The sequence below is a fragment of the Bos grunniens genome, chromosome X, assembly GCF_055505025.1.
Source record: "Bos grunniens cultivar Pamir isolate PY7600 chromosome X, Bosgru_T2T1.0, whole genome shotgun sequence".
In the NCBI taxonomy this organism is placed as follows: domain Eukaryota; kingdom Metazoa; phylum Chordata; class Mammalia; order Artiodactyla; family Bovidae; genus Bos; species Bos grunniens.
Genome location: NC_141194.1, coordinates 36,216,933 through 36,235,896, shown reverse-complemented (window position 1 = coordinate 36,235,896; position 18,964 = coordinate 36,216,933). Strand labels below are relative to the sequence as shown.

The 18,964-nt window shown below is 41.5% G+C and overlaps 1 protein-coding gene and 1 pseudogene across 5 annotated transcripts in view; both read left to right on the top strand.

Moving 5' to 3' along the window:
- LOC147340134 (transcription factor E2F6 pseudogene) overlaps nucleotides 1-10,246 on the top strand; it is a 68,548-nt pseudogene extending 58,302 nt beyond the window's left edge. Inside the window, exon 3 of the transcript XR_015158961.1 lies at nucleotides 9,182-10,246. The product of XR_015158961.1 is annotated as a transcription factor E2F6 pseudogene (transcript). The remainder of the gene's footprint in view (nucleotides 1-9,181) is intronic.
- Nucleotides 1-18,964, top strand: part of PRRG1 (proline rich and Gla domain 1) — a 160,743-nt gene that overhangs the window by 75,286 nt on the left and 66,493 nt on the right. The window contains exons 3-4 of one of the 4 annotated variants that reach the window (XM_086387645.1): nucleotides 9,182-10,246; nucleotides 10,462-10,634. The exons of 2 other annotated variants lie outside the window; for them this stretch is intronic. In XM_086387645.1, the coding sequence (XP_086243771.1) occupies nucleotides 10,616-10,634 (19 nt within the window). In that variant the 5' untranslated portion in view covers nucleotides 9,182-10,246; nucleotides 10,462-10,615. The remainder of the gene's footprint in view (nucleotides 1-9,181; nucleotides 10,247-10,461; nucleotides 10,635-18,964) is intronic. One more of the 4 variants, XM_086387644.1, reaches the window with a different exon arrangement.

Below are 18,964 nucleotides of genomic sequence, written 5' to 3'. Positions count from 1 at the left end.
CAGTCTTTTGTTTATTATTGTTAAATCATGGAGTTCTCAAGGCAAGAATATGGAAGTGGTTTGCCATTCCCTTCTCTAGTGGACCACATTTTGTCAGAACTCTCCAGCATGACCCATCCGTCTTGGGTGGCCCTACATGGCACAGCTCATAGTTTCACTGAGTTAGAGAAGGCTGTGGTCCATGTGATCAGTTTGATTAGTTTTCTGTGATTGTGGTTTTCATTCTGTCTGCCCTCTGATGAATAAGGATAAGAGGCTTATGGAAGCTTCCTGATGGGAGAGACTGACCCTCACAGAAGAATTGATGCTTTTGAACTGTGATGTTGGAGAAGACTCTTGAGAGTCCCTTGGACTGCAAGGAGATCAAACCAGTCCATCCTAAAGGAAGTCAGCCCTGAATATTCATTGGAAGGACTGATGCTGAAGCTCCAATACTTTGGCCACCTGATGAAAAAAGAACTGACTCATTTGAAAAGACCCTGATGCTGGGCAAGATTGAAGGCAGGAATAGAAGGGGATGACAGAGGATGAGATGGTTGATTGACATCACTGACTCGATGGACATGAGTTTGAGCAAGCTCCAGGAGTTGGTGATTTACAGGGAAGCCTGGCGTGCTGCAGTCCATGGGGGTCGCAAAGGGTCAGACATGACTGAGTGACTGAACCAAACTGAACTGATTAAACCATAGCAGCATCATTCCCTTGGCTCCTTTACTTCAAAGAACCCAAACATATCCCCTCCACTTACCAAGACTTAATGGAAGGAAAGATGGTTCATAGCTACTAGAGTAAATTTCTAAGTTCTTTGAGTCTCTGCTGAATTAGTGCTCAGTTGAGGTCAATCCTAAGCTTTAAGTCAAGCCATACAGCTCCATATTTTCAAACAGGGAATGCGCATTCAAACTGACAAGGCTTGTAAAGTGACTGTTTAATAATGTACTGCCTAATTTTATTTGACAGCTCCCAGGTTTATAGTTCAAGTGAAGGCACACATTCAAAGACAATTGTTTCATTTTCTGACCTATATTAAATCTGAGAGTCTTGCTGTTATGGTAGCATATTCATGCCTGTGCAGTTCAGATGATGTCACCAATTTATTATAAATCCTTATCTAGCTTCATAATTTTGTAACAGTAAAACAAATCTACTTGGAGCTGGCAACAGCCATTATTTTTTTCCTGGCAAGATTTTCCCATTAGAAAACAAAAAATGAGCTTACTATGTGAGGTTCAGGCTGCGTTTAAAAAAAAAAAACCTCATTATAGTGCTTGATGCTTTTTGTCTTTGATACAATCCTCTCTGCCTTTTACATATTGAAGAAGAGAATAACTTTGGTACATAAATTTATAATGGCTTTTTAACCCTAGCACTGTTGACATTTTAAAAATTTGAGGCAAAATACATAATATAGGCAAAACAATTCATATAACATAGAATTGACTCATTTAAAAAAATAATTTTAGTTTTTAGTTATTTTAGTTATTTAGTTTTGGCTGTCCTAAGGCTTTGCTGCTGTGTGGGCTTTTCTCTAGTTGTATTGAACAGGAGCTACTCTCTAGTTGTGAGCAGGCTTCTCACTGTGGAGCTTCTCTTGTGGAGTATGGGCTCTAGGATGCACGGGCTTCAGTAGTTGCAACTCCTGGGCTCTAGAACACTGGCTCAGTAACTATTGTGGCACACAGGCTTAGTTGCTCTGTGGCATGTGGGATCTTCCTTAATCAGGGATTGAACCCATGTCTCCCACATTGGCATGTGGATTCTTTACCACTGAGCCACCAGGGAAGCCCAGAATTGACCATTTTAAACTGTACAATTTAGTGGTATTTAGTACATGCACAATATTGTGTAACTTTAGTACCAAAACATTTCCATCACCTCCAAGGGAGACCTTCTCTACCCATTAAACAGTCAGTCTCTATTTTGCACTCTGCCAGGCCCTGGCAACTTATTGGCTGATTTCTAGCTCTATGGATTTATCTATCATGGATATTTCATATAAGTGGAATAATATAATATGTGCCCTTTGGTGTCTGGCTTTTTTCACTTGGCATAATGTTTTTTTAGATTTATCCATATTGTATTAGTGCCTTATTCTTTTTTTTATGGCTGAATAATATCCCACTGTATGAATGTATTACAATTTGATGAGTCATTCATCAGTTGGTGGACATTTGGGTTGTTTCCACCCTTTGGCTAATTGGAAATAGTGCTCCTGTGAACCTTGATGTACAAGTTTTTGTTTGAGTATCTGTTCTCAATTCTTTGGGCCAGATTTGTAGGAGTAACTATCAACATTTGGGACCAGATATGTCTTTGTTGTGGAGGCTGACCTGTGCATTGTAAGATGTTCAAGCAGCATCCTTGGCTTCTCCCCACAAGTTGTACCTACTCCTCCAAATTGTGAGAATCAAAAATGTATCCAGGGACTACCCAGGTGGTCCAGGGTTGAGAAACCACCTTGCAATGCAAATTTCAATCCCTAGCTGGGGAACAAAGACCCCCACATGCCACGGAGCAGCTAAGCAACAGAAGATCTCACATGACACAAGGAAGTGCCTGTGTGCTGCAACTGATACTCAGCACAGACAAATAAATACTTAAAAAAAATTTTTTTTAAATATATCCAGACATCGCCAGATGTTCCTTGGGGGTGCAACATCACCCAAGATAGAAAACCACTGATTTAGAATGAAGGATAGTCATAGTGAAAGTCACTTAGTTGTGTCCGACTCTTTGTGACCCCCTGGACTATACAGTCCATGGAATTCTCTAGGCCAGAATACTGAAGTGGGTAGCCTTTCCCTTCTCCAGAGGCTCTTCCCAACCCAGGGATCGAACCCAGGTCTCCTGCTTAGCAGGCGGATTCTTTACCAGCAGGGAAGCCCCAGAATAAAGGATAGGAAATCTTTAGAGATAAGCCAAACAACACCATTGTGATTTTCATAGAAGTAATTTGAGTCTCAAGGAGAGCGTTAGAGTCAGTGCTCTGTGTCTTCAGTTATCCTCAGGTTCCACAACCATGGATTCAATCCACTAAGGATCAAAAATACTGGGAAAAAGTAAAAATTTCAGAAAGTTCAAGAAAGCAAAACCTGAATTTGCTACATGTCCTCAACTGTTCACATAGAATTCATGTTGTGTTTGCAACTATTTATGTATAATTTACATTGCACTGGGCCTCCCTGGTGGCTCACATGGTAAAGAACCTGCAATGTAGGCAACATGGGTTTGATCCCTAGGTCAGGAAGATCTCCTGGAGAAGGTCATGGCAACCCACTCCAGTATTCTTGCTTGGAGAATCCCATGGACAGAGGACCCTGGAGGGCTGCAATCCTTGAAGTTGCAAAGAATTGGTCACAACTGAAGCAACTGAGCATGCATGCCATTTCACATAAGGGACTTGAGCACCTGCAGAATTTGGTATCCATAGGGGAGCCTGGAATCAATCCTCCACAGCTGCTGAGGGACAAATGTATATGGTTGTCAACAGAAATGATCAGTAAACCAATCTATGATAGGAATAGAAAGGAATTTTGTTTGAGCCAAACTAAGGATTAAGGAAGCCAAACAAAGGAAGCTGAAGCGCCAGTATTTTGGTCACCTGGCGCAACCAGCCCACTCATTGGAAAAGTCCCTGATGCTGGGAAAGATAGAGGGCAGAAGGAGAAGGGGATGACAGAGGATGAAATGGTTGGATGGCATCACTGATGCAATGTACATGAAGTTGGGCAAACTTTGGGAGATGATGAGGGACGGGGAGGCCTGATGTGCTGCAGTCCATGGGGTTGCAAAGAGTTGGACATGACTGGGCAACTGAACAACAACAAGGACTATAGCCCAGGAGACAATTCAGATCACTCTGAGGAACTTACGCTGGAGAAGTTACGCTGGAGTTTTCAGCATGTTTTTTTTTTTTTTCATTCAATCAAAATGTATTGAGTAGCAACTGTGTGCCCAACACTGGGAATACAGTACTGAACAAGATGGGCACAACATCTGCCCTCATGAGCTTATAGTCTAGCAGCCCGCCAGCCAATTAACATCTGTAATTTTTATATTACTGTCACAGTAAGTGCTCTGAAATGGGCCTGGTGCTAAGAGAAGATTTAACAGAAAGTCTTGACCTACATGGAGAAACCAGAAACGTTCTCTGTGGAGAAGAAACACTTAAGATTAGCACAGTGGGAAATGGAAAAGTGTTGCAAGCAGAGAGAACAGCCTGTGTGCCGGCTCTGAAGCAGGAAGATATTTAATAAACAGAAAGCCAGCCAGTGTGACTGGGACACAGGGAACGAAGAGGGGGGTGATGCAAGGTAGAGGCTGATTTATGAAAGGTCTTTAGATTTAGGACTTTCTTCCAAAAGCAGCTGGAAGCCACTGAAGAATTTGCAGGAGGAAAGTTAGATGCTGAGGTTTGTTTTTAGCAGCTCACTCTGCTGTGTGTGTGGCTGGTTGTTGTTTAGTTGCTCAGTCATGCCCAACTCCTTTGCGACCCCATGGACTGTAGCCCGCCAGGCTCCGCTGTCCATGGGATTCTCCAGGCAAGAATACTGGAGTGGGTTGTCATCTCCTTCTCCACAGCACAGTTTTGTATCTTGTCAAAACAAAAAATACCATTTTTGCTTTTTGTCCTGACAAGAAGTTAGGGATCCATTCCTTCAAGATTTTGAAACAACAATAACAAATCAGCATGTACACAGGAGTCAGTATAGCCTTGGTACCTGGGAAGGGCATCTCATCATTGAAGGAGCGCCACCATTGGCAGCCCAGGAAGGGAGGCATTTAATGTTTATTTTTAACATAGACATTTTTTACTTCTGATGAATGCACACTTTTCTTTAAGGATCAAGGAAGATGTAGGGTGTTTGTTTGATAGGCCATAAGCAGGCTGTTTTAGTTAGCATAAACTTTGAGTTTAATCATATATAAGCCAGAATGACTCCCCCTTACCTTAGTATGTGAAATTTGCTTCCATTATGGTTCTAGAAACCAAGATGTAGTGCTGGTCCTAGAATCAAGCAGCCTTGGGTAAGGCTGTCCTTGGAGTCTTTGGATAAGTCATTTAGCCTGGATTTCCCTTTTATTGTCAGCAAAATGAAGGGATTGAGATGGATCCGTGGTTTCAGTGTGCTCAGTGAAGCCCCAGGTTTCCTACATGGGGTCCCTGAGGAGCCACTAGGAGAGAAGGGAAAGAAGAGGGAATACTGGTGAGTGTTCCTCTCCCCTTCAGACAGAACAAGCAGAAGTTTGAATTCTGTCAACATCACTTCTAGAATAAATTCACATATAAACAACATTGATTTCACCAGCGAAAAGTCCTTTCTGAAATCTGTGTGCTAATTAATAAAAGTACTAATTTGTCAGTGTGATTCCGTTTCTGAAATCCATTCTGCTCTGCTGTTGTGCATAACAGAAAGATAGCTGACCACTAGCTTTGCATGTTCTCTGAACAACCATCTCTGATATGAGACTTTTTGATTAAATGTAGTATGTATTCTATTAGGACAATCATTCACTCCTAGCATCTAGATTACAGTTAACTATCCCATAGATAATACCATACTGTCTATGTTGACAGAGTGTAAAGCATTCACTGTAACATAGTTATATATTTAAAGCTATGTTTCATGTTTGCTGAGTCTCACTACATGCCTTACCCTGCCCCCCCGCCAGCCCATTTAATGGTGATTGTTATAGTTGTTTCTGTATTCTTCCAAATGGGACAGATCCAGTGTAACTAGAATCAGTGTAAATCATATTCGTAAACTAAAAACAAAGTTTTGTGGTTGTAGCAACTATAAACTCTAAGACAAATGATCTTCTTGTTGATGAGAGTTGAGGCACTAGTGATGGGAAATACCTATCTTAGGAATTCCCCTGTTTTTATGCTTCTACCGGATTGTGTGCTTAATGTTGTGCAAATTAGATCATTTTCTAAACCCATATTTGTTTGCTTCCTGTGGGTAAGGCACGGCTTTCATTCATAAATATCACGTTAAAGTACCATACATTTAAGCAGTTGGTTTAATTGCTAGTAACTTGATTGCTGTCATCTACCATTTCATGAAGTATTCTTTTTGATAAGGAGTTATTGTAAAACTCCTTCAAAGAAATTTGGCTTTTTACCTTCCCTTGTGGGAGAATCTATTAGATAATTTCTCTGTATCTAATTATTCCTTACAAAGCATAAAATCATTAGACAAGAGACATCTGAATATATGATGTAAAATTTGGCTTTCAAGTAAACCATATTGAATTAGTAATAGATCCCTCCTCATGGGGGAAGGGATCTATTGACTTTATAGACATACACTACCTCTTTTGTCTTCAGTCTTATAGAAATCCATTTCTGGCTTTTTCTCCACACTTTTTCCTGGAAACCTGCCTGTTATCTGGCATTTCATTGCATACCTCTGATAGCACAAAGATGTCTTTTTTTGAACTCTTAGATAGGGATCATAACCACTACATTGTCCTTAAGAAGCAGGTTCAGGATATTAAAGATACAACAGTTACTTCTCTCAAACCCTGAGATGCCCCACTCTCTCTAGTTCAGTCCTATAACATTAAATTATATTTTAAATGTCTCAGTTCCTGAGTGGGTTTCCACTTCCTAATTCCTGTGAAAATGTATACTACATGCCATTCTAACTAAGTTGTAAGTTTGTGACAACCTGTATGGGCACATGAGCACCACTGTACAACAAATTCTGAATTATAAACCTGCCTTCTATGAAAAAAATAGCCTTTTAATTTCCACAGATAGGTTACAGTGGTGAAATACATTTGAGAAATAATCTTTTTCCCACCTCCCTAAGTAATAGGAGGGCTTCCCTTGTGGCTTAGCTGGTAAAGAATCTGCCTGCAATGTGGGAGACCTGAGTTTGATCCCTGGGTTGGGAAATTCCCCTGGAGAAGGGAAAGGCTACCCACTCCAGTATTCTGGCCTAGAGAATTCCATGGACTGTATAGTTCATGGGGTTGCAAAGAGTCAGACATGACTGAGGAACTTTTTTCTTTTTTTCAGTAATAGGAAGATGATCCAAATAGGATCATTTTTAATATTGAAATTTATTTTTAATTGAAGGGTAATTGCTCTACAAAATTGTGTTGGTTCCTGCCAAACATCAACATGAATCGGCCATAGGTATACTTATGTCTCCTGCCTCCTGAACCTCCCTCCCCATCCCACCCCTCTAGGTTGTCACAGAATCCTGGTTTGAGCCCCCTGAGTCACATAGCAAATTCCCATTGGCTATCTGATTTACCTATGGTAATGTATATGTTTCCATGCCACTTTCTGCATACATCCTACCCTCTCCAACCCCCCCGCCCCCGTGTCCATAAGTCTGTTCTCTATGTCTGTCTCCATCAGTCCAGTTCAGTCACTCAGTCATGTCTAAGTCTTTGTGACCCCAGGGACTGTCTCCATCATTGCCCTGCAAATAGGTTCAACAGTATCTTCTTTCTAGATTCCATATATATGCATTAATATATGATATTTGTTTTTCTCTTTCTAACTTACTTCACTGTGTGTAATAGGCTCTAGTTTCATCAACCTCATTAGAACTGACTCAAATGCATTCCTTTTTATGACTGAGTAATATTCCATTGTATATATGTACCACAATTCCTTTATCCATTCATCTGTCAATGGACATCTAGATCTCTTCCACATCCTAGCTATTGTAAATAGTGCTGCAATGAACATTGGGGTCCATGTGTCTTTTTCAAATGTGGTTTCCTCAGAGTATATGCCTAGTAGTGGGATTGCAGGGTTACATGGTAGTTTTATTCCTAGTTTTTTAAGGAATCTCCATACTATTTTCCATAGTAGCTGTATCAATTTACATTCCCACCAACAGTCAAATAGGATCTTTTTATTTTGCATAATTTGGTTTTTAGGAAGTGAGATGTCACTTGAAAATTCTAGTGAGACTTAGTTGTTCTAAGGAAAGTTGTGTCCATCCATTTGTGATAAGAAATGTCTATTTATACCCATTTTAGCAGAAAAAACTTGAAGGCATTGTATGTACACACAACTGACTGAATGATGGTATCAAAAGTTTAGAAGCAAGGAAATATGAGTGTGACATTTTATAAAAATGTTTATAGTATATAAATCTGAGCACAGGATTTGATGGGGAGGGTATCTTGTTGATTTTTGCTTCTTGTTTGTTTTTATTGTTGGTTTGGGAGATGGTGATTGCTTGGCTGAAAAATAATATATTCATATCCCCAAAGAATTTGAATGCAATACACTACTCCCACTTAACAAAAATCTTTCCAAGTATAAAATTTTACAGTAACAACTGAAAAGACCTAAGAAATCATACATATAAACCTTAGGTTAACAAATTAGGAGATAGGCCCAGATAAATTTGGCAACAAATGCAGAATCATGTAGCCAGTTTAGTCCCAGAGCTGGACAGAAATCCGCATACCTGACTACAAATTCAGGATCTTTCCTCCCTTCCATACTCTGCCTGAATTTTCATTTGTCTCAATACAGGGTTGGTGAAAGCAGTGAACAGATACTGGCTTTCTCAGACTTCAACCAGAGAGTCTCAAAAGGCAGTTTTCATATGACTAACAACAGAAGGCTCAAATAAATGGATAACTTAGCATCTTACACAGTCTTTTATGAGAAATTCACAACTAAACAAGATATTAGATGTATTTAAAAAAGAGAAAAATAACCTCTTAGTACGCGGACTCCTTATAGTTTCAGATTGTGGCACACCAACATTTACACAACACCGACTAGGAACAAACTTTCTATTTGAATAAATACATGTTGCCGATTGCTGAAAGTGAAAGTTGCTCAGTCGTGTCCAACTCTTTGTGACCCTATGGACTATATACTCCATAGAATTCTTCAGGCCAGAATACTGGAGTGGGTAGCCAGATTCCCTCCTCCAGGGGCTCTTCCCAACCCAGGGATTGAACCCAGGTCTCCCGCATTGCAGGCAGATTCTTTACCAGCTGAGCCACAAAGCTGAGGCCGATCTTTTGTATTAAAAAAACAAAAACAAAACAAACGTTAAAACACCATACTGCGTGCATCAGAACGTGCCAGCCGCAGCAGGCATGCACACTAGAAGCAGCGCGCTGCGCATGCGTAAAGATGGCGGGACTCGTGTTCTGAGTGCCGTAGATCAGTGTGCTTTCTTTCCGCTAGCGTTCCAGCTCCCAGGGGCGTGGGGCAGCGGTGTGCCAGAGGGCCGGCCTAGCCACGTTGAGCATCTGATCACAACAGGGGCCAGGTTCGTGCTTGTCCCCCGGGACCGGTGTGTTGGAAGCGGTGCCCGACTTGAGTGGGAGAAGGCGGGAGAGCTCGTGCAGTGCGAGGCGAGGGCCAGCCAGGCAGCATGAGTCAGCAGCAGCCTGCTTGGGAGCCACGCAGCTTGCATGTGGACCGGGTGGAGGAGAAGACGGTGTGCGGTGAATCCAAAGACCCCGTCTGCACGAAGGACCTGCGCCCATTAAAAGTAAGAGTTAATTTAGAAGATAGTACGCAACAGGTGTCCATGAAAAAAGGCCCAGGTATGAAGAGACGTCGGTGTAATTCATCCCTGTCTGATTTAACTCCAAGATTTATGGCTCTTCTCAGATCTAGTCCAGAAGGTGTTCTTGACTTAAATAAAGCTGCAGAAACACTGGGAATACCAAAACGAAGATTGTATGATGTCACCAATGTCTTAAGTGGAATCAAGCTGGTTGAAAAAAAGTCTAGGAGCCATATTCAATGGATAGGACCTGATCTTAATGAATTGGAAATACGGCCCAAACAGAGGCAGCTGGAGACGGAACTTCTTGACTTATCAGCGAAAGAAGCATCTCTGGATGAATTAATTAAGGATTGTTCTCAACAGTGGAATGAGTTACTAGCGGACAGAGAAAAGAAGAGGCTAGCATATGTGTCATATGATGATATTCATAGCCTTGACATCTTCCGTGAACAGACTGTAGTTGCAGTTAAATCTCCGCCTGATACCAGCTTGGATCTTTTAATTCCCCTAGAGGGTTCTGTCTCACTAAATATGAAGAGCACCACAGGACCTATCGATGTTTATGTATGTGAAATGGCGGAGGATCTCTCAAGTAATGAAATATCGGATGGTGTAGGAAGCTCTTCCTCCGAAAGCACACAGCCAGAACACCCTCACCCTGAGAAAGAAGAAGATCCTCCAGAGCAGAGTGAAGAGTTGATTGAAGTGAAAACTAATGGCATGTGAGGATCCAGGTATTGAATCTTTGGGGACATCCGGGTGGGTGAATTACACACCAGATGTGATTTTCAGAGGAATAAATCATCCTCGATGCTTTCTCATTCTCCCTTACAGCAATAAGGCCAGGAGTAACTTCGGGCAGTTCACTACTTAGATTACTAGATAATTATGGTTTCTGCATTTGAAAACAACTTTAAAAAAATTAATTATTCCCTGTTTTTTTTGCCAGTGAAATAGACATCTTGCCTCCTGAGATTACTGCATCACACAGAGTATCATTGAAACTGTTGGGCAGGCTGGATGGACAGCTCTTTGTGGACTCTGCCCTTTGCTGCATGGATCAGGTGTTTTTATCACAAGAGAAATTGCCTTAATATGGGTTCATGTCTGCAATGGATAGGGGTATGCATGCATCTGGACATGATGTCTTTGTTTATATTTGTATAATGTTTAGATTGCTTATAAAGTATTTCAAAGACTGTTTACCCTTGTACAACCAAAATAATGTCTATATGGAAAGTAACAGGTGTATTCTCTAATTTTTCTGGTATTTATAACTGACCAGAACCCTCTGAATGAGGGTTAGAGAAGAGTTTTTTCCAAACCTCTGTATGTAGAGGTATCATAAATATGCTGTATCCTTAAAGTTTGTGAAATTACTGTATTTCACTATGGTTCCCAGTGTTAAAATTGGACTTGAAGGTCCCTACAGGTTGATTGTGTTGGAGCAGACTGGTGGCATGCCCCCAGGCTTTGGGGGCAAGTGTAGAAATGCCATCAGATCATGGTTTAATAATTCCTTGCAAGATGTGAATTCAGTCATGGTGACAATTGAAAACTATTTTGACCTTTAAAAAAATTAAAAAAAAATGTTTACTGTGGACCATTGTTAAAGTCTATTGAATTTGTTATGGTATTATTTCTGTTCTGTGTTTTTGGTTTTGTGGTCTTAGCTCCTCAACCAGGGATTGAACACACACCCCTGCATTGGAAGGCAAAGTCTTAACCACTGGACCACCAGGGGAGTCCCCTATTTTAATCTTTTTTGCAAGCAGATTCTGTAATATGTCTCTGTATGTCGCCTTGCTCTTCAGTCAAAGGGGTTTACTTATGATGACCTAATGGTACCCTGCCCTCTCTCCAGCTCTAGTCAATCATTTCCAGGTACCTATTATTTCCACTTCATTGGGCAAAGCATTTACCACTCTGTGCCTCAGTTTACTCAGTAGTTTGCCATTAGACTATGAGCTCCTTGAGGGACTTTGTCTTATTGTTAAGCCCACTGCCTTGCACCAACATCTGGCACATAAAAAGTGCTACATAAATGTTTGAACAAATTAGTGAGTGAGTCAGTGAATGGTAAAATTAGACTAATAATACTTGGCTTGTGTAGCATACAAGGTTCTTGTGTCATTCAAATTCATATCTTAAGCTTCTCTTGCTTTCAAAGAAAGAATTGAAGCAACATGGAATTAAAACCATGTATAAAAAGAGCATAGGAATCAAAAATCAAAATATTGGAAGATAATACTGAGCATTTAGGAATTGCACACCTGTGAGCTCCAGTGGCTTTTGCCAGTCCTGCCCCTCTGCTGAACACAAGCCTCCTCCCTCCTAGTAGTCCCTGCCAACTGCCTTTGCCAGTCTGGGACTGCTCACTGTGCTCCTTGGGCACAGGTGATGAACATGAGAGTTTTAGCAGAAGGTGTGTGTATCAGTCAGGTGCTCCTTGGACAGGGCCAGGCTGTGCATTGTAGAGTTGGCAGCTGTCACTTATATGTGATGACTAAACATGAGAGTGGATGAGGTCACCTAATTAGAGGGAAGGAGAAGAGGAGAGGCCAGTTAACATTTATTTTAAGGGAAAAGACAGCAGAAAAAGCCTTTCCTGAGAGGGAAGAGTGAGAGGAAGGGGAAAAACAACTGAAGAAGGTGGTGCCCCCAAAACCCAACAAAGGAAGCATGGCCACAAGTGATAGCATCCTTTCTAAACAGCAGGTTCTTATTGTGAGATATGACAAATACTCTGCTTTGCAAAATGTTCTGAGTAAAATGAGATCATGTAAACAAAAGCCCTCTGTAAACTTGTAAATAACCTCAAAGGGCCTCCTATCTCTTTCCTCATCAGATCCACCAACTTTCATTTCTTGTTGCTGTCAGTGTGTTGATCTAGTTCAGCTCACCCCTAGTCCCTTCTACTTCTCAGCTTTAATGTGCAAAATAAGCTTTCCAGTCTTATAGCCAGGCTCATGGATGAGGGATGAGTAAATTAATCCTTGTTAAGTCTAAGGGAGCTAGGGCTCCCTTATAGGTAAAACAGAAGTTCGAATGCATCACCTTGGTCATGTTTTGTTTCTAAGTTTATGGGTATGAGTGACTTCTGCATAAATAATGTCTTACTATCCTTAATATCCACAATGATTATGTCAGATATTGAATAGCTACCTGAACTATCAAATAACCCAAATATCAGTAGAAAATAATTTAGGATATTTTGTTACAGCTACTCATTCATGCTTCTCTAAATATGTGTATCTGTCATGTGTGTGATTTTCAGTTCTCAATCCTTAAGAGCTTCTTTCTAATCTTTCGTTAAAATTCTCATGATGACAGACTTATCAGCACACATTTGACAAAAATTGAAGTTAACAAAAGTAAGCATGTAAGGTATGGTAAAGGATACTTCCTTATGAGTTTCTTATAAAATCAAGTCCTTCTTAAATAAGGACCAGAAATAGTCCATAATTTATATTCTGAAGAATTTCTGAAATTTTTGAAAATAATTTTATTTATTTATTCACTTACTTTTGGCTGTGCTGGGGCTTCATTGCTTCCCAGGCTTTTCTCTAGTTACGGAGATCATGGACTACTCTCTAGGTGTGGTGCACAGGCTTCTCATTGCGGTGGCTTCTCTTGTTGCAGAGCATGGGTTCTAGGGCACATGGGCTTTGGTAATTGTGGTTCCTGGGCTCTAGAGCACTGGCTCGCTAGTTGTGGCACATGGGCTTAGTTGCTCCATGGCATGTGGGATCGTCACAGATCAGGAATCCATGTCTCCTGCACAGGCAGGCAGATTCTTTACCAATGAGCCACCAGGGAAGCCCTCAAAATTTTAAATCTCATGATATCCTCAGAATATTTATGAATCATCAAAGTAGCCACTGCTGCTGCTGCTGCTGCTAAGTCGCTTCAGTCGTGTCTGACTCTGTGCGACCCCATAGATGGCAGCCCACCAGGCTCTGCCAGCCCTGGGATTCTCCAGGCAAGAACACTGAAGTGGGTTGCCATTTCCTTCTCCAATGTATGAAAGTGAAAAGTGAAAGTGAAGTCGCTCAATCGTGTCTGACTCTAGCGACCCCATGGACTGCAGCCCACCAGACTCCTCCATCAATGGGATTTTCCAGGCAAGAGTACTGGAGTGGAGTGCCATTGCCTTCTCCAAGTAGCCACTACTTGACACTAACTAATTGAAAGGACCTATGAGATTCTCATAAGGTATTATAAAGGTATGGACTACCCTGTGGCTCAGTGGTAAAGAATCCGCCTGCCAATCCAGGAAACGTGGGTTCAATCCCTGGGTCAGGAAGATCCCCTGGAGGAGGGAATGAAAACCCAATCTAGTATTCTTACCTGGGAAATCCCATGGACAGAGGAGTCTGGCGGGGCTATGGTCCATAGTGTCACAAAGGGTTGGACTTGACTTAGTGACTGAACAACAATGATGAAGGTATGGTGCAGCAGGAGAAAGATGGCTCCTAAGCCCATTTTTTGTAACACAGGATATGCTTTGTCTTCTCAGTGAGAACAGTCAAGATACATGCAAGATAACCTTGGTCTCAGGGGTGCCAGAGGACAAGTTTACTGAGAATCTTTGATATTTAATGGTCATATAGCTGAAATTAGGCTGCATGCCATCAGTGCAAACCATCAATCTATACATTTTTCAATAAACTAGACAGGCTAGTACAGAGTGCCTCCAAGGGCTTTAAACAGCATTGTATAAAGCTTGTACATTTCATCCCAAACTTGACCATGGAGACCAGACTTCCAGGCATCCCTGGAGTTAATCATACAGACTCACTGCAAATTAATCCTATCGTTGATCAATTATTCTTTCTTTTCTAAGTGTATTTTTTTATCATCTTGGTAAATAAATGTCTTGTTTTTCCTTTAATGAAATAACTGCTACCAGGACAGTGACAACAAATCATACTCTTGTTTATTGAGCTCCAGTCTTTGCCAGGCTCTGAGCAAAGCACCTTATGTCCAATACCTACCTCATTTATAACTGAGGTTGGTGCTGTTATTCCAGTTTTACAGATGAGGAAGGGAAGCTTAGGGTTTTGGCTTTCCTCACATAGCTGTTTGCTTTAATGCCTCTTCCTTACTTTGTAAATGTGTAGCTGATGGGTACCATTTAACAAACTTGGGATACCAGATCACATTCATTACTCAAATTAACCACAGCCCCTGAAAATATGAGAATGTCTTTCTTTCTTCCCTTACCAGCCCTGTTCCCGTGGGACATGTAGGAACTCTAGGGTTGCACCTGAAGTCTAGAGGAGTACATCCTGTGAGGAGTGATGAAGATGAAGGAGTAGTAGGATGTGAAGCTCACCTTCTCCCACAAATAGAGGAGTACATCCTGCCTCCTGCACCGAAGAAAGATAATGGAATGCTAGGCGCATTTGTAGGAAGTCTCCCTTTTTTCTTGCTCTTCATGTTGTTGCTGGCGTATAGTGAATAGTGAAGTCGCTCAGTCATGTCTGACTCTTTGCGACCCTGTGGACTGTAGCCTACCAGGCTGCTCTGTCCACAGGATTCTCCAGGCAAGAATACTGGAGTGGGTTACCATTTCCTTCTCCAGGGGATCTTCCTGACCCAGGGATCAAACCCGGGTCTCCCGCATTGGAGGCAGACACTTTAACCTCTGAGCCGTCTTACACTGAAACCAGGGCACCCAAACCAGGCTTTTTGATACCCAGCAATTCCAAGGACAGTAGAGGAGCCACTTCCTGAACTGAGGCACAGGTTTGCCCTGGCTGGGCTGGTAGTAATTACCAGCAGCACTAGGGAAAGAGGAGAACACCTTTCTACCCGGCACTTCACTCCCCTCTGCTCGCTCCATAACACAGGAAGCCTGATTGCCCAGTGTTTCGGCTACCTAGTGATCGTGTATTTCAGTTTTCATCTCCCTGGCCTCTTCCCCAGACAAGCTGGCAGAACTGGAGCAGCTAATTGGGGGAGAACTGAAGGTAACCTACAACTGAGGGGGTGTGACTGGATGGGGTGGGGACTACACTGGATTCTTTTCCTGCTAACTTTATCAGGGCCACAGTAACTAGCCCATGTGACAGGTGTCACCAACTTTCAAGTTCCAAAACGGATCTCAGTTTCCTTCCTCAAAGAGGAAACTTCGCAGCCCATTGAAACTTGATGTGCCAGATGGATTTGGGAGCACATTGGCAAGACCCAATCTGTCTTCAGAACCCCTAGGTCAGAGGTTCCCAAACTTGCTGAGTTTAAAGTACTCTTAGTTATTGCAGTGGCTTTTTCATAGCAGCTATAGGCCAAAAGAAATGCCTAATAGTTCCATTTATGAAGTAATTAGGTCTAAACAACTTAATAGGTATTTATATCTTGAGAGCTTGGTCACCTCTTAAAAAGATAATAAATACTTCCTATTAATGCACTTGTCAAATATTGCGACTTTTACAAATTGAAGGTTTTTGGCAACCCTCTGTTCTCAGGTGGTAGTTAACATTTTAGCAATCAAGTATTTTCTAATTACAGTATGTACATTACTTTTTAAAGACATAATGCTATTGCATACTTAATAGTATATAGTATAGTATAAACATAACTTTTATGGGCATTAGTTATGTTTATGCTCCTTGGAAGAAAAGCTATGACCAACCTAGACAGCGTATTAAAAAACAGAGACATTACTTTGCCAATAAAGGTCCATTTAGTCAAAGCTATGGTTTTTCCAGTAGTCATGTATGTATGTAAGAGTTGGACTATAAAGAAAGGTGAGTGCCAAAGAATTGATGCTTTTGAACTGTGGTGTTGGAGAAGACTCTTGAGAATCCCTTGGACTGCAAGGAGATCCAACCAGTCCATCCTAAAGGAAATCAGTTCTGAGTGTTCATTGGAAGGACTGATGCTGAAGCTGAAACTCCAATACTTTGGCCACCTGATGTGAAGAACTGAATCATTGGAAAAGATCCTGATCCTGGGAAAGATTGAGGGTGGGAGGAGAAGGGGATGGCAGAGGATGAGATGGTTGGACAGAATCACTGACTCAATGGACATGAGTTTGAGTAAGCTCCAGGAGTTGGTGATGGACAGGGAGGCTTGGCATGCTGCAGTCCATGGGATCGCAGAGTTGGACACGACTGAGTGACTGAACTGAACTTATGTGCATTAGGAAACCAAAAAACTCACACTTTGTTTTGATATTTCTTTTAAATAGCCGTGCAGTTACTTACTAATTGGATGTGTGTACCTTTTGAGGATCACAAAACTTCTCACACATTCTCACTTCTTCTCACACATTCTCACTTCTTCTCACACATAGCACCTATTGTTTTTTGTTTTTTGTTTTTTAATCACAGCCAAAATCCACCTTCTGTGTAGAACTACCTAATAATGAAACTGAATGACCTTCAGCTCATAGTTTGTGTGGTATCCAACCAATGGGATGTATCAATGAATTTCTCCCCAAATGTAGACTATCCCACACATCTGTCATGAATTGGCTGCAACACCTTGGGAAGCTAAGCTGCTAGTTCCTTGCCAGGAACTGGCTCTGCCCTCTTCCCACATCAGTAGGTGTCCAGCTGCTCTCCTGCTACATAACTATTGGGGCAAATCAGTGTTTCTTTCAGAACAGCAACAAAACATATGCTCCAAGCAGAGTCCAAATAGAACTGTTGTACAAATTTCAAAAGGTGCTTGCTTTTGCAAAAAGGACATTCAAGTGCTGGCTAACTAGAAACTTTGCTGTAAATGTGTTTGTTTCACAATCATATATTAACTTTGTGATGCTGCTTCATAATTGGAGGTATGGCCCATGGATTCCCAGTTTCTAGTCATTCAGATTTCAAGTTTCTCCTGTTCTGCGTTTTCCTTTATTTCCCCTCTTACTGAATCCTGTTCTATACCAAAATCTTTACTAGGCATTATGAAAGACAGAGGTTAGATCAAAATATTAATAATACGTGGGGCCCGTCCGCAAGTCTTGAGAGGGAATCAGATAGGCATACTAAAACTTCTAATAAAATTACAATATAGTTTATTTAATTGCTATAATTGAATTCTACCTAATTACTGAGAGTCTATAGCAGCTGTGTCTAATGAAGTGGGAAGTAGAATCTAGGGAGCATTTTTAGAGGATGTTACAGCTGAATAGTGTGTGTTAGTCACTCAGTTGTGTCTGACTATTGGTCGGGAAGATCCCCTGGAGAAAGGAAAGGCTACCCACTCCAGTATTCTCGCCTGGAGAATCCCATAGACAGAGGAGCCTGGTGGGCTACAGTCCATGGGGTTGCAGACAGTTGGACACAACTGAGTGACTAACACTTTCACTTCATATCTGAATAGAATAGGAGTTTGCCTGGCAGGGGAAATATTAGGTATAGCGTTATGGAGGCATGAAAAAGCCTGTATGGAGAATGACAAGATTTGGTTTGACTGAGGAATAAGCCACATGATAGGTGTAGTGGCCAAAGGCATCGCACATTGAGTTATATTTATATGTTGGGTTATATTAACCCTAAATTTCACATCTGTCCCTTTCTTTCCCTTCCTTTTGGCACCATTCTAAAGCATGATCTTATCATTTCTTAACCTGGTCTAATGTAAGTAGCGTTTCTCCTGGCCTTTATCCCTCCATTTTCTCCTCATCCTACCCCTAAATCTTGTACATATACATTTTTCTAGGTTTTTCTCTGTGAAGTATCGGTCTAAAATCTTTTTTTTTTTTTTTTTGAATATTGCTTCCTTTATTTAGCGCTTCTCTTTCAGTAAACTTTAAAAATAACTTTATTTATTTATTTATGACTGTGCTGGGTCTATCAAATAGTTTAAATATTTTAGCCTAACATTCAGTGCCTCATGACACAGCTATCAAGCCATTTCAAGTCCCATTTCCCTCTCTTCCTTTTTTAAATGGTGAACTCTGCCCTACTGGCAAGCTCATTATTCCTCATTTATGGCCCTAGGTTTATTTGATTCTAGGCCCTCACTCACTTTTTTGTTTTCGTAGGGTGTCTTTCCTCACCATCTTTGCATGTCCCTAAAAGGCCAGCCCTAATACACTTCACTCGTCCTTCTCCAGGCCTCTCTCCCATCCACCAACACACCGACCCAGAAGAAATTTGCCTGCCTGCCAACTTCATGGGGTCGCTAAGAGTTGGACACGACTGAGCAACTTCACTTTCACTTTTCACTTTCATGCATTGGAGAAGGAAATGTCAACCCACTCCAGTGTTCTTGCCTGAAGAATCCCAGGGACGGGGGAGCCTGGTGGGCTGCCGTCTCTGGGGTTGCACAGAGTCGGACACGACTAAAGTGACTTAGCAGCAGCAGCAGCCAACCTCAAACAGCATATATCTAGTTCATCTTCCATTAGAGCTGTTTGTATCTCTCTTATCTTCATTATCTGCACCAAAGAACCTTGAGGGCAAAGGCCATTTCCTATTGATCTTTGTGACTTGTCATTATCTCAT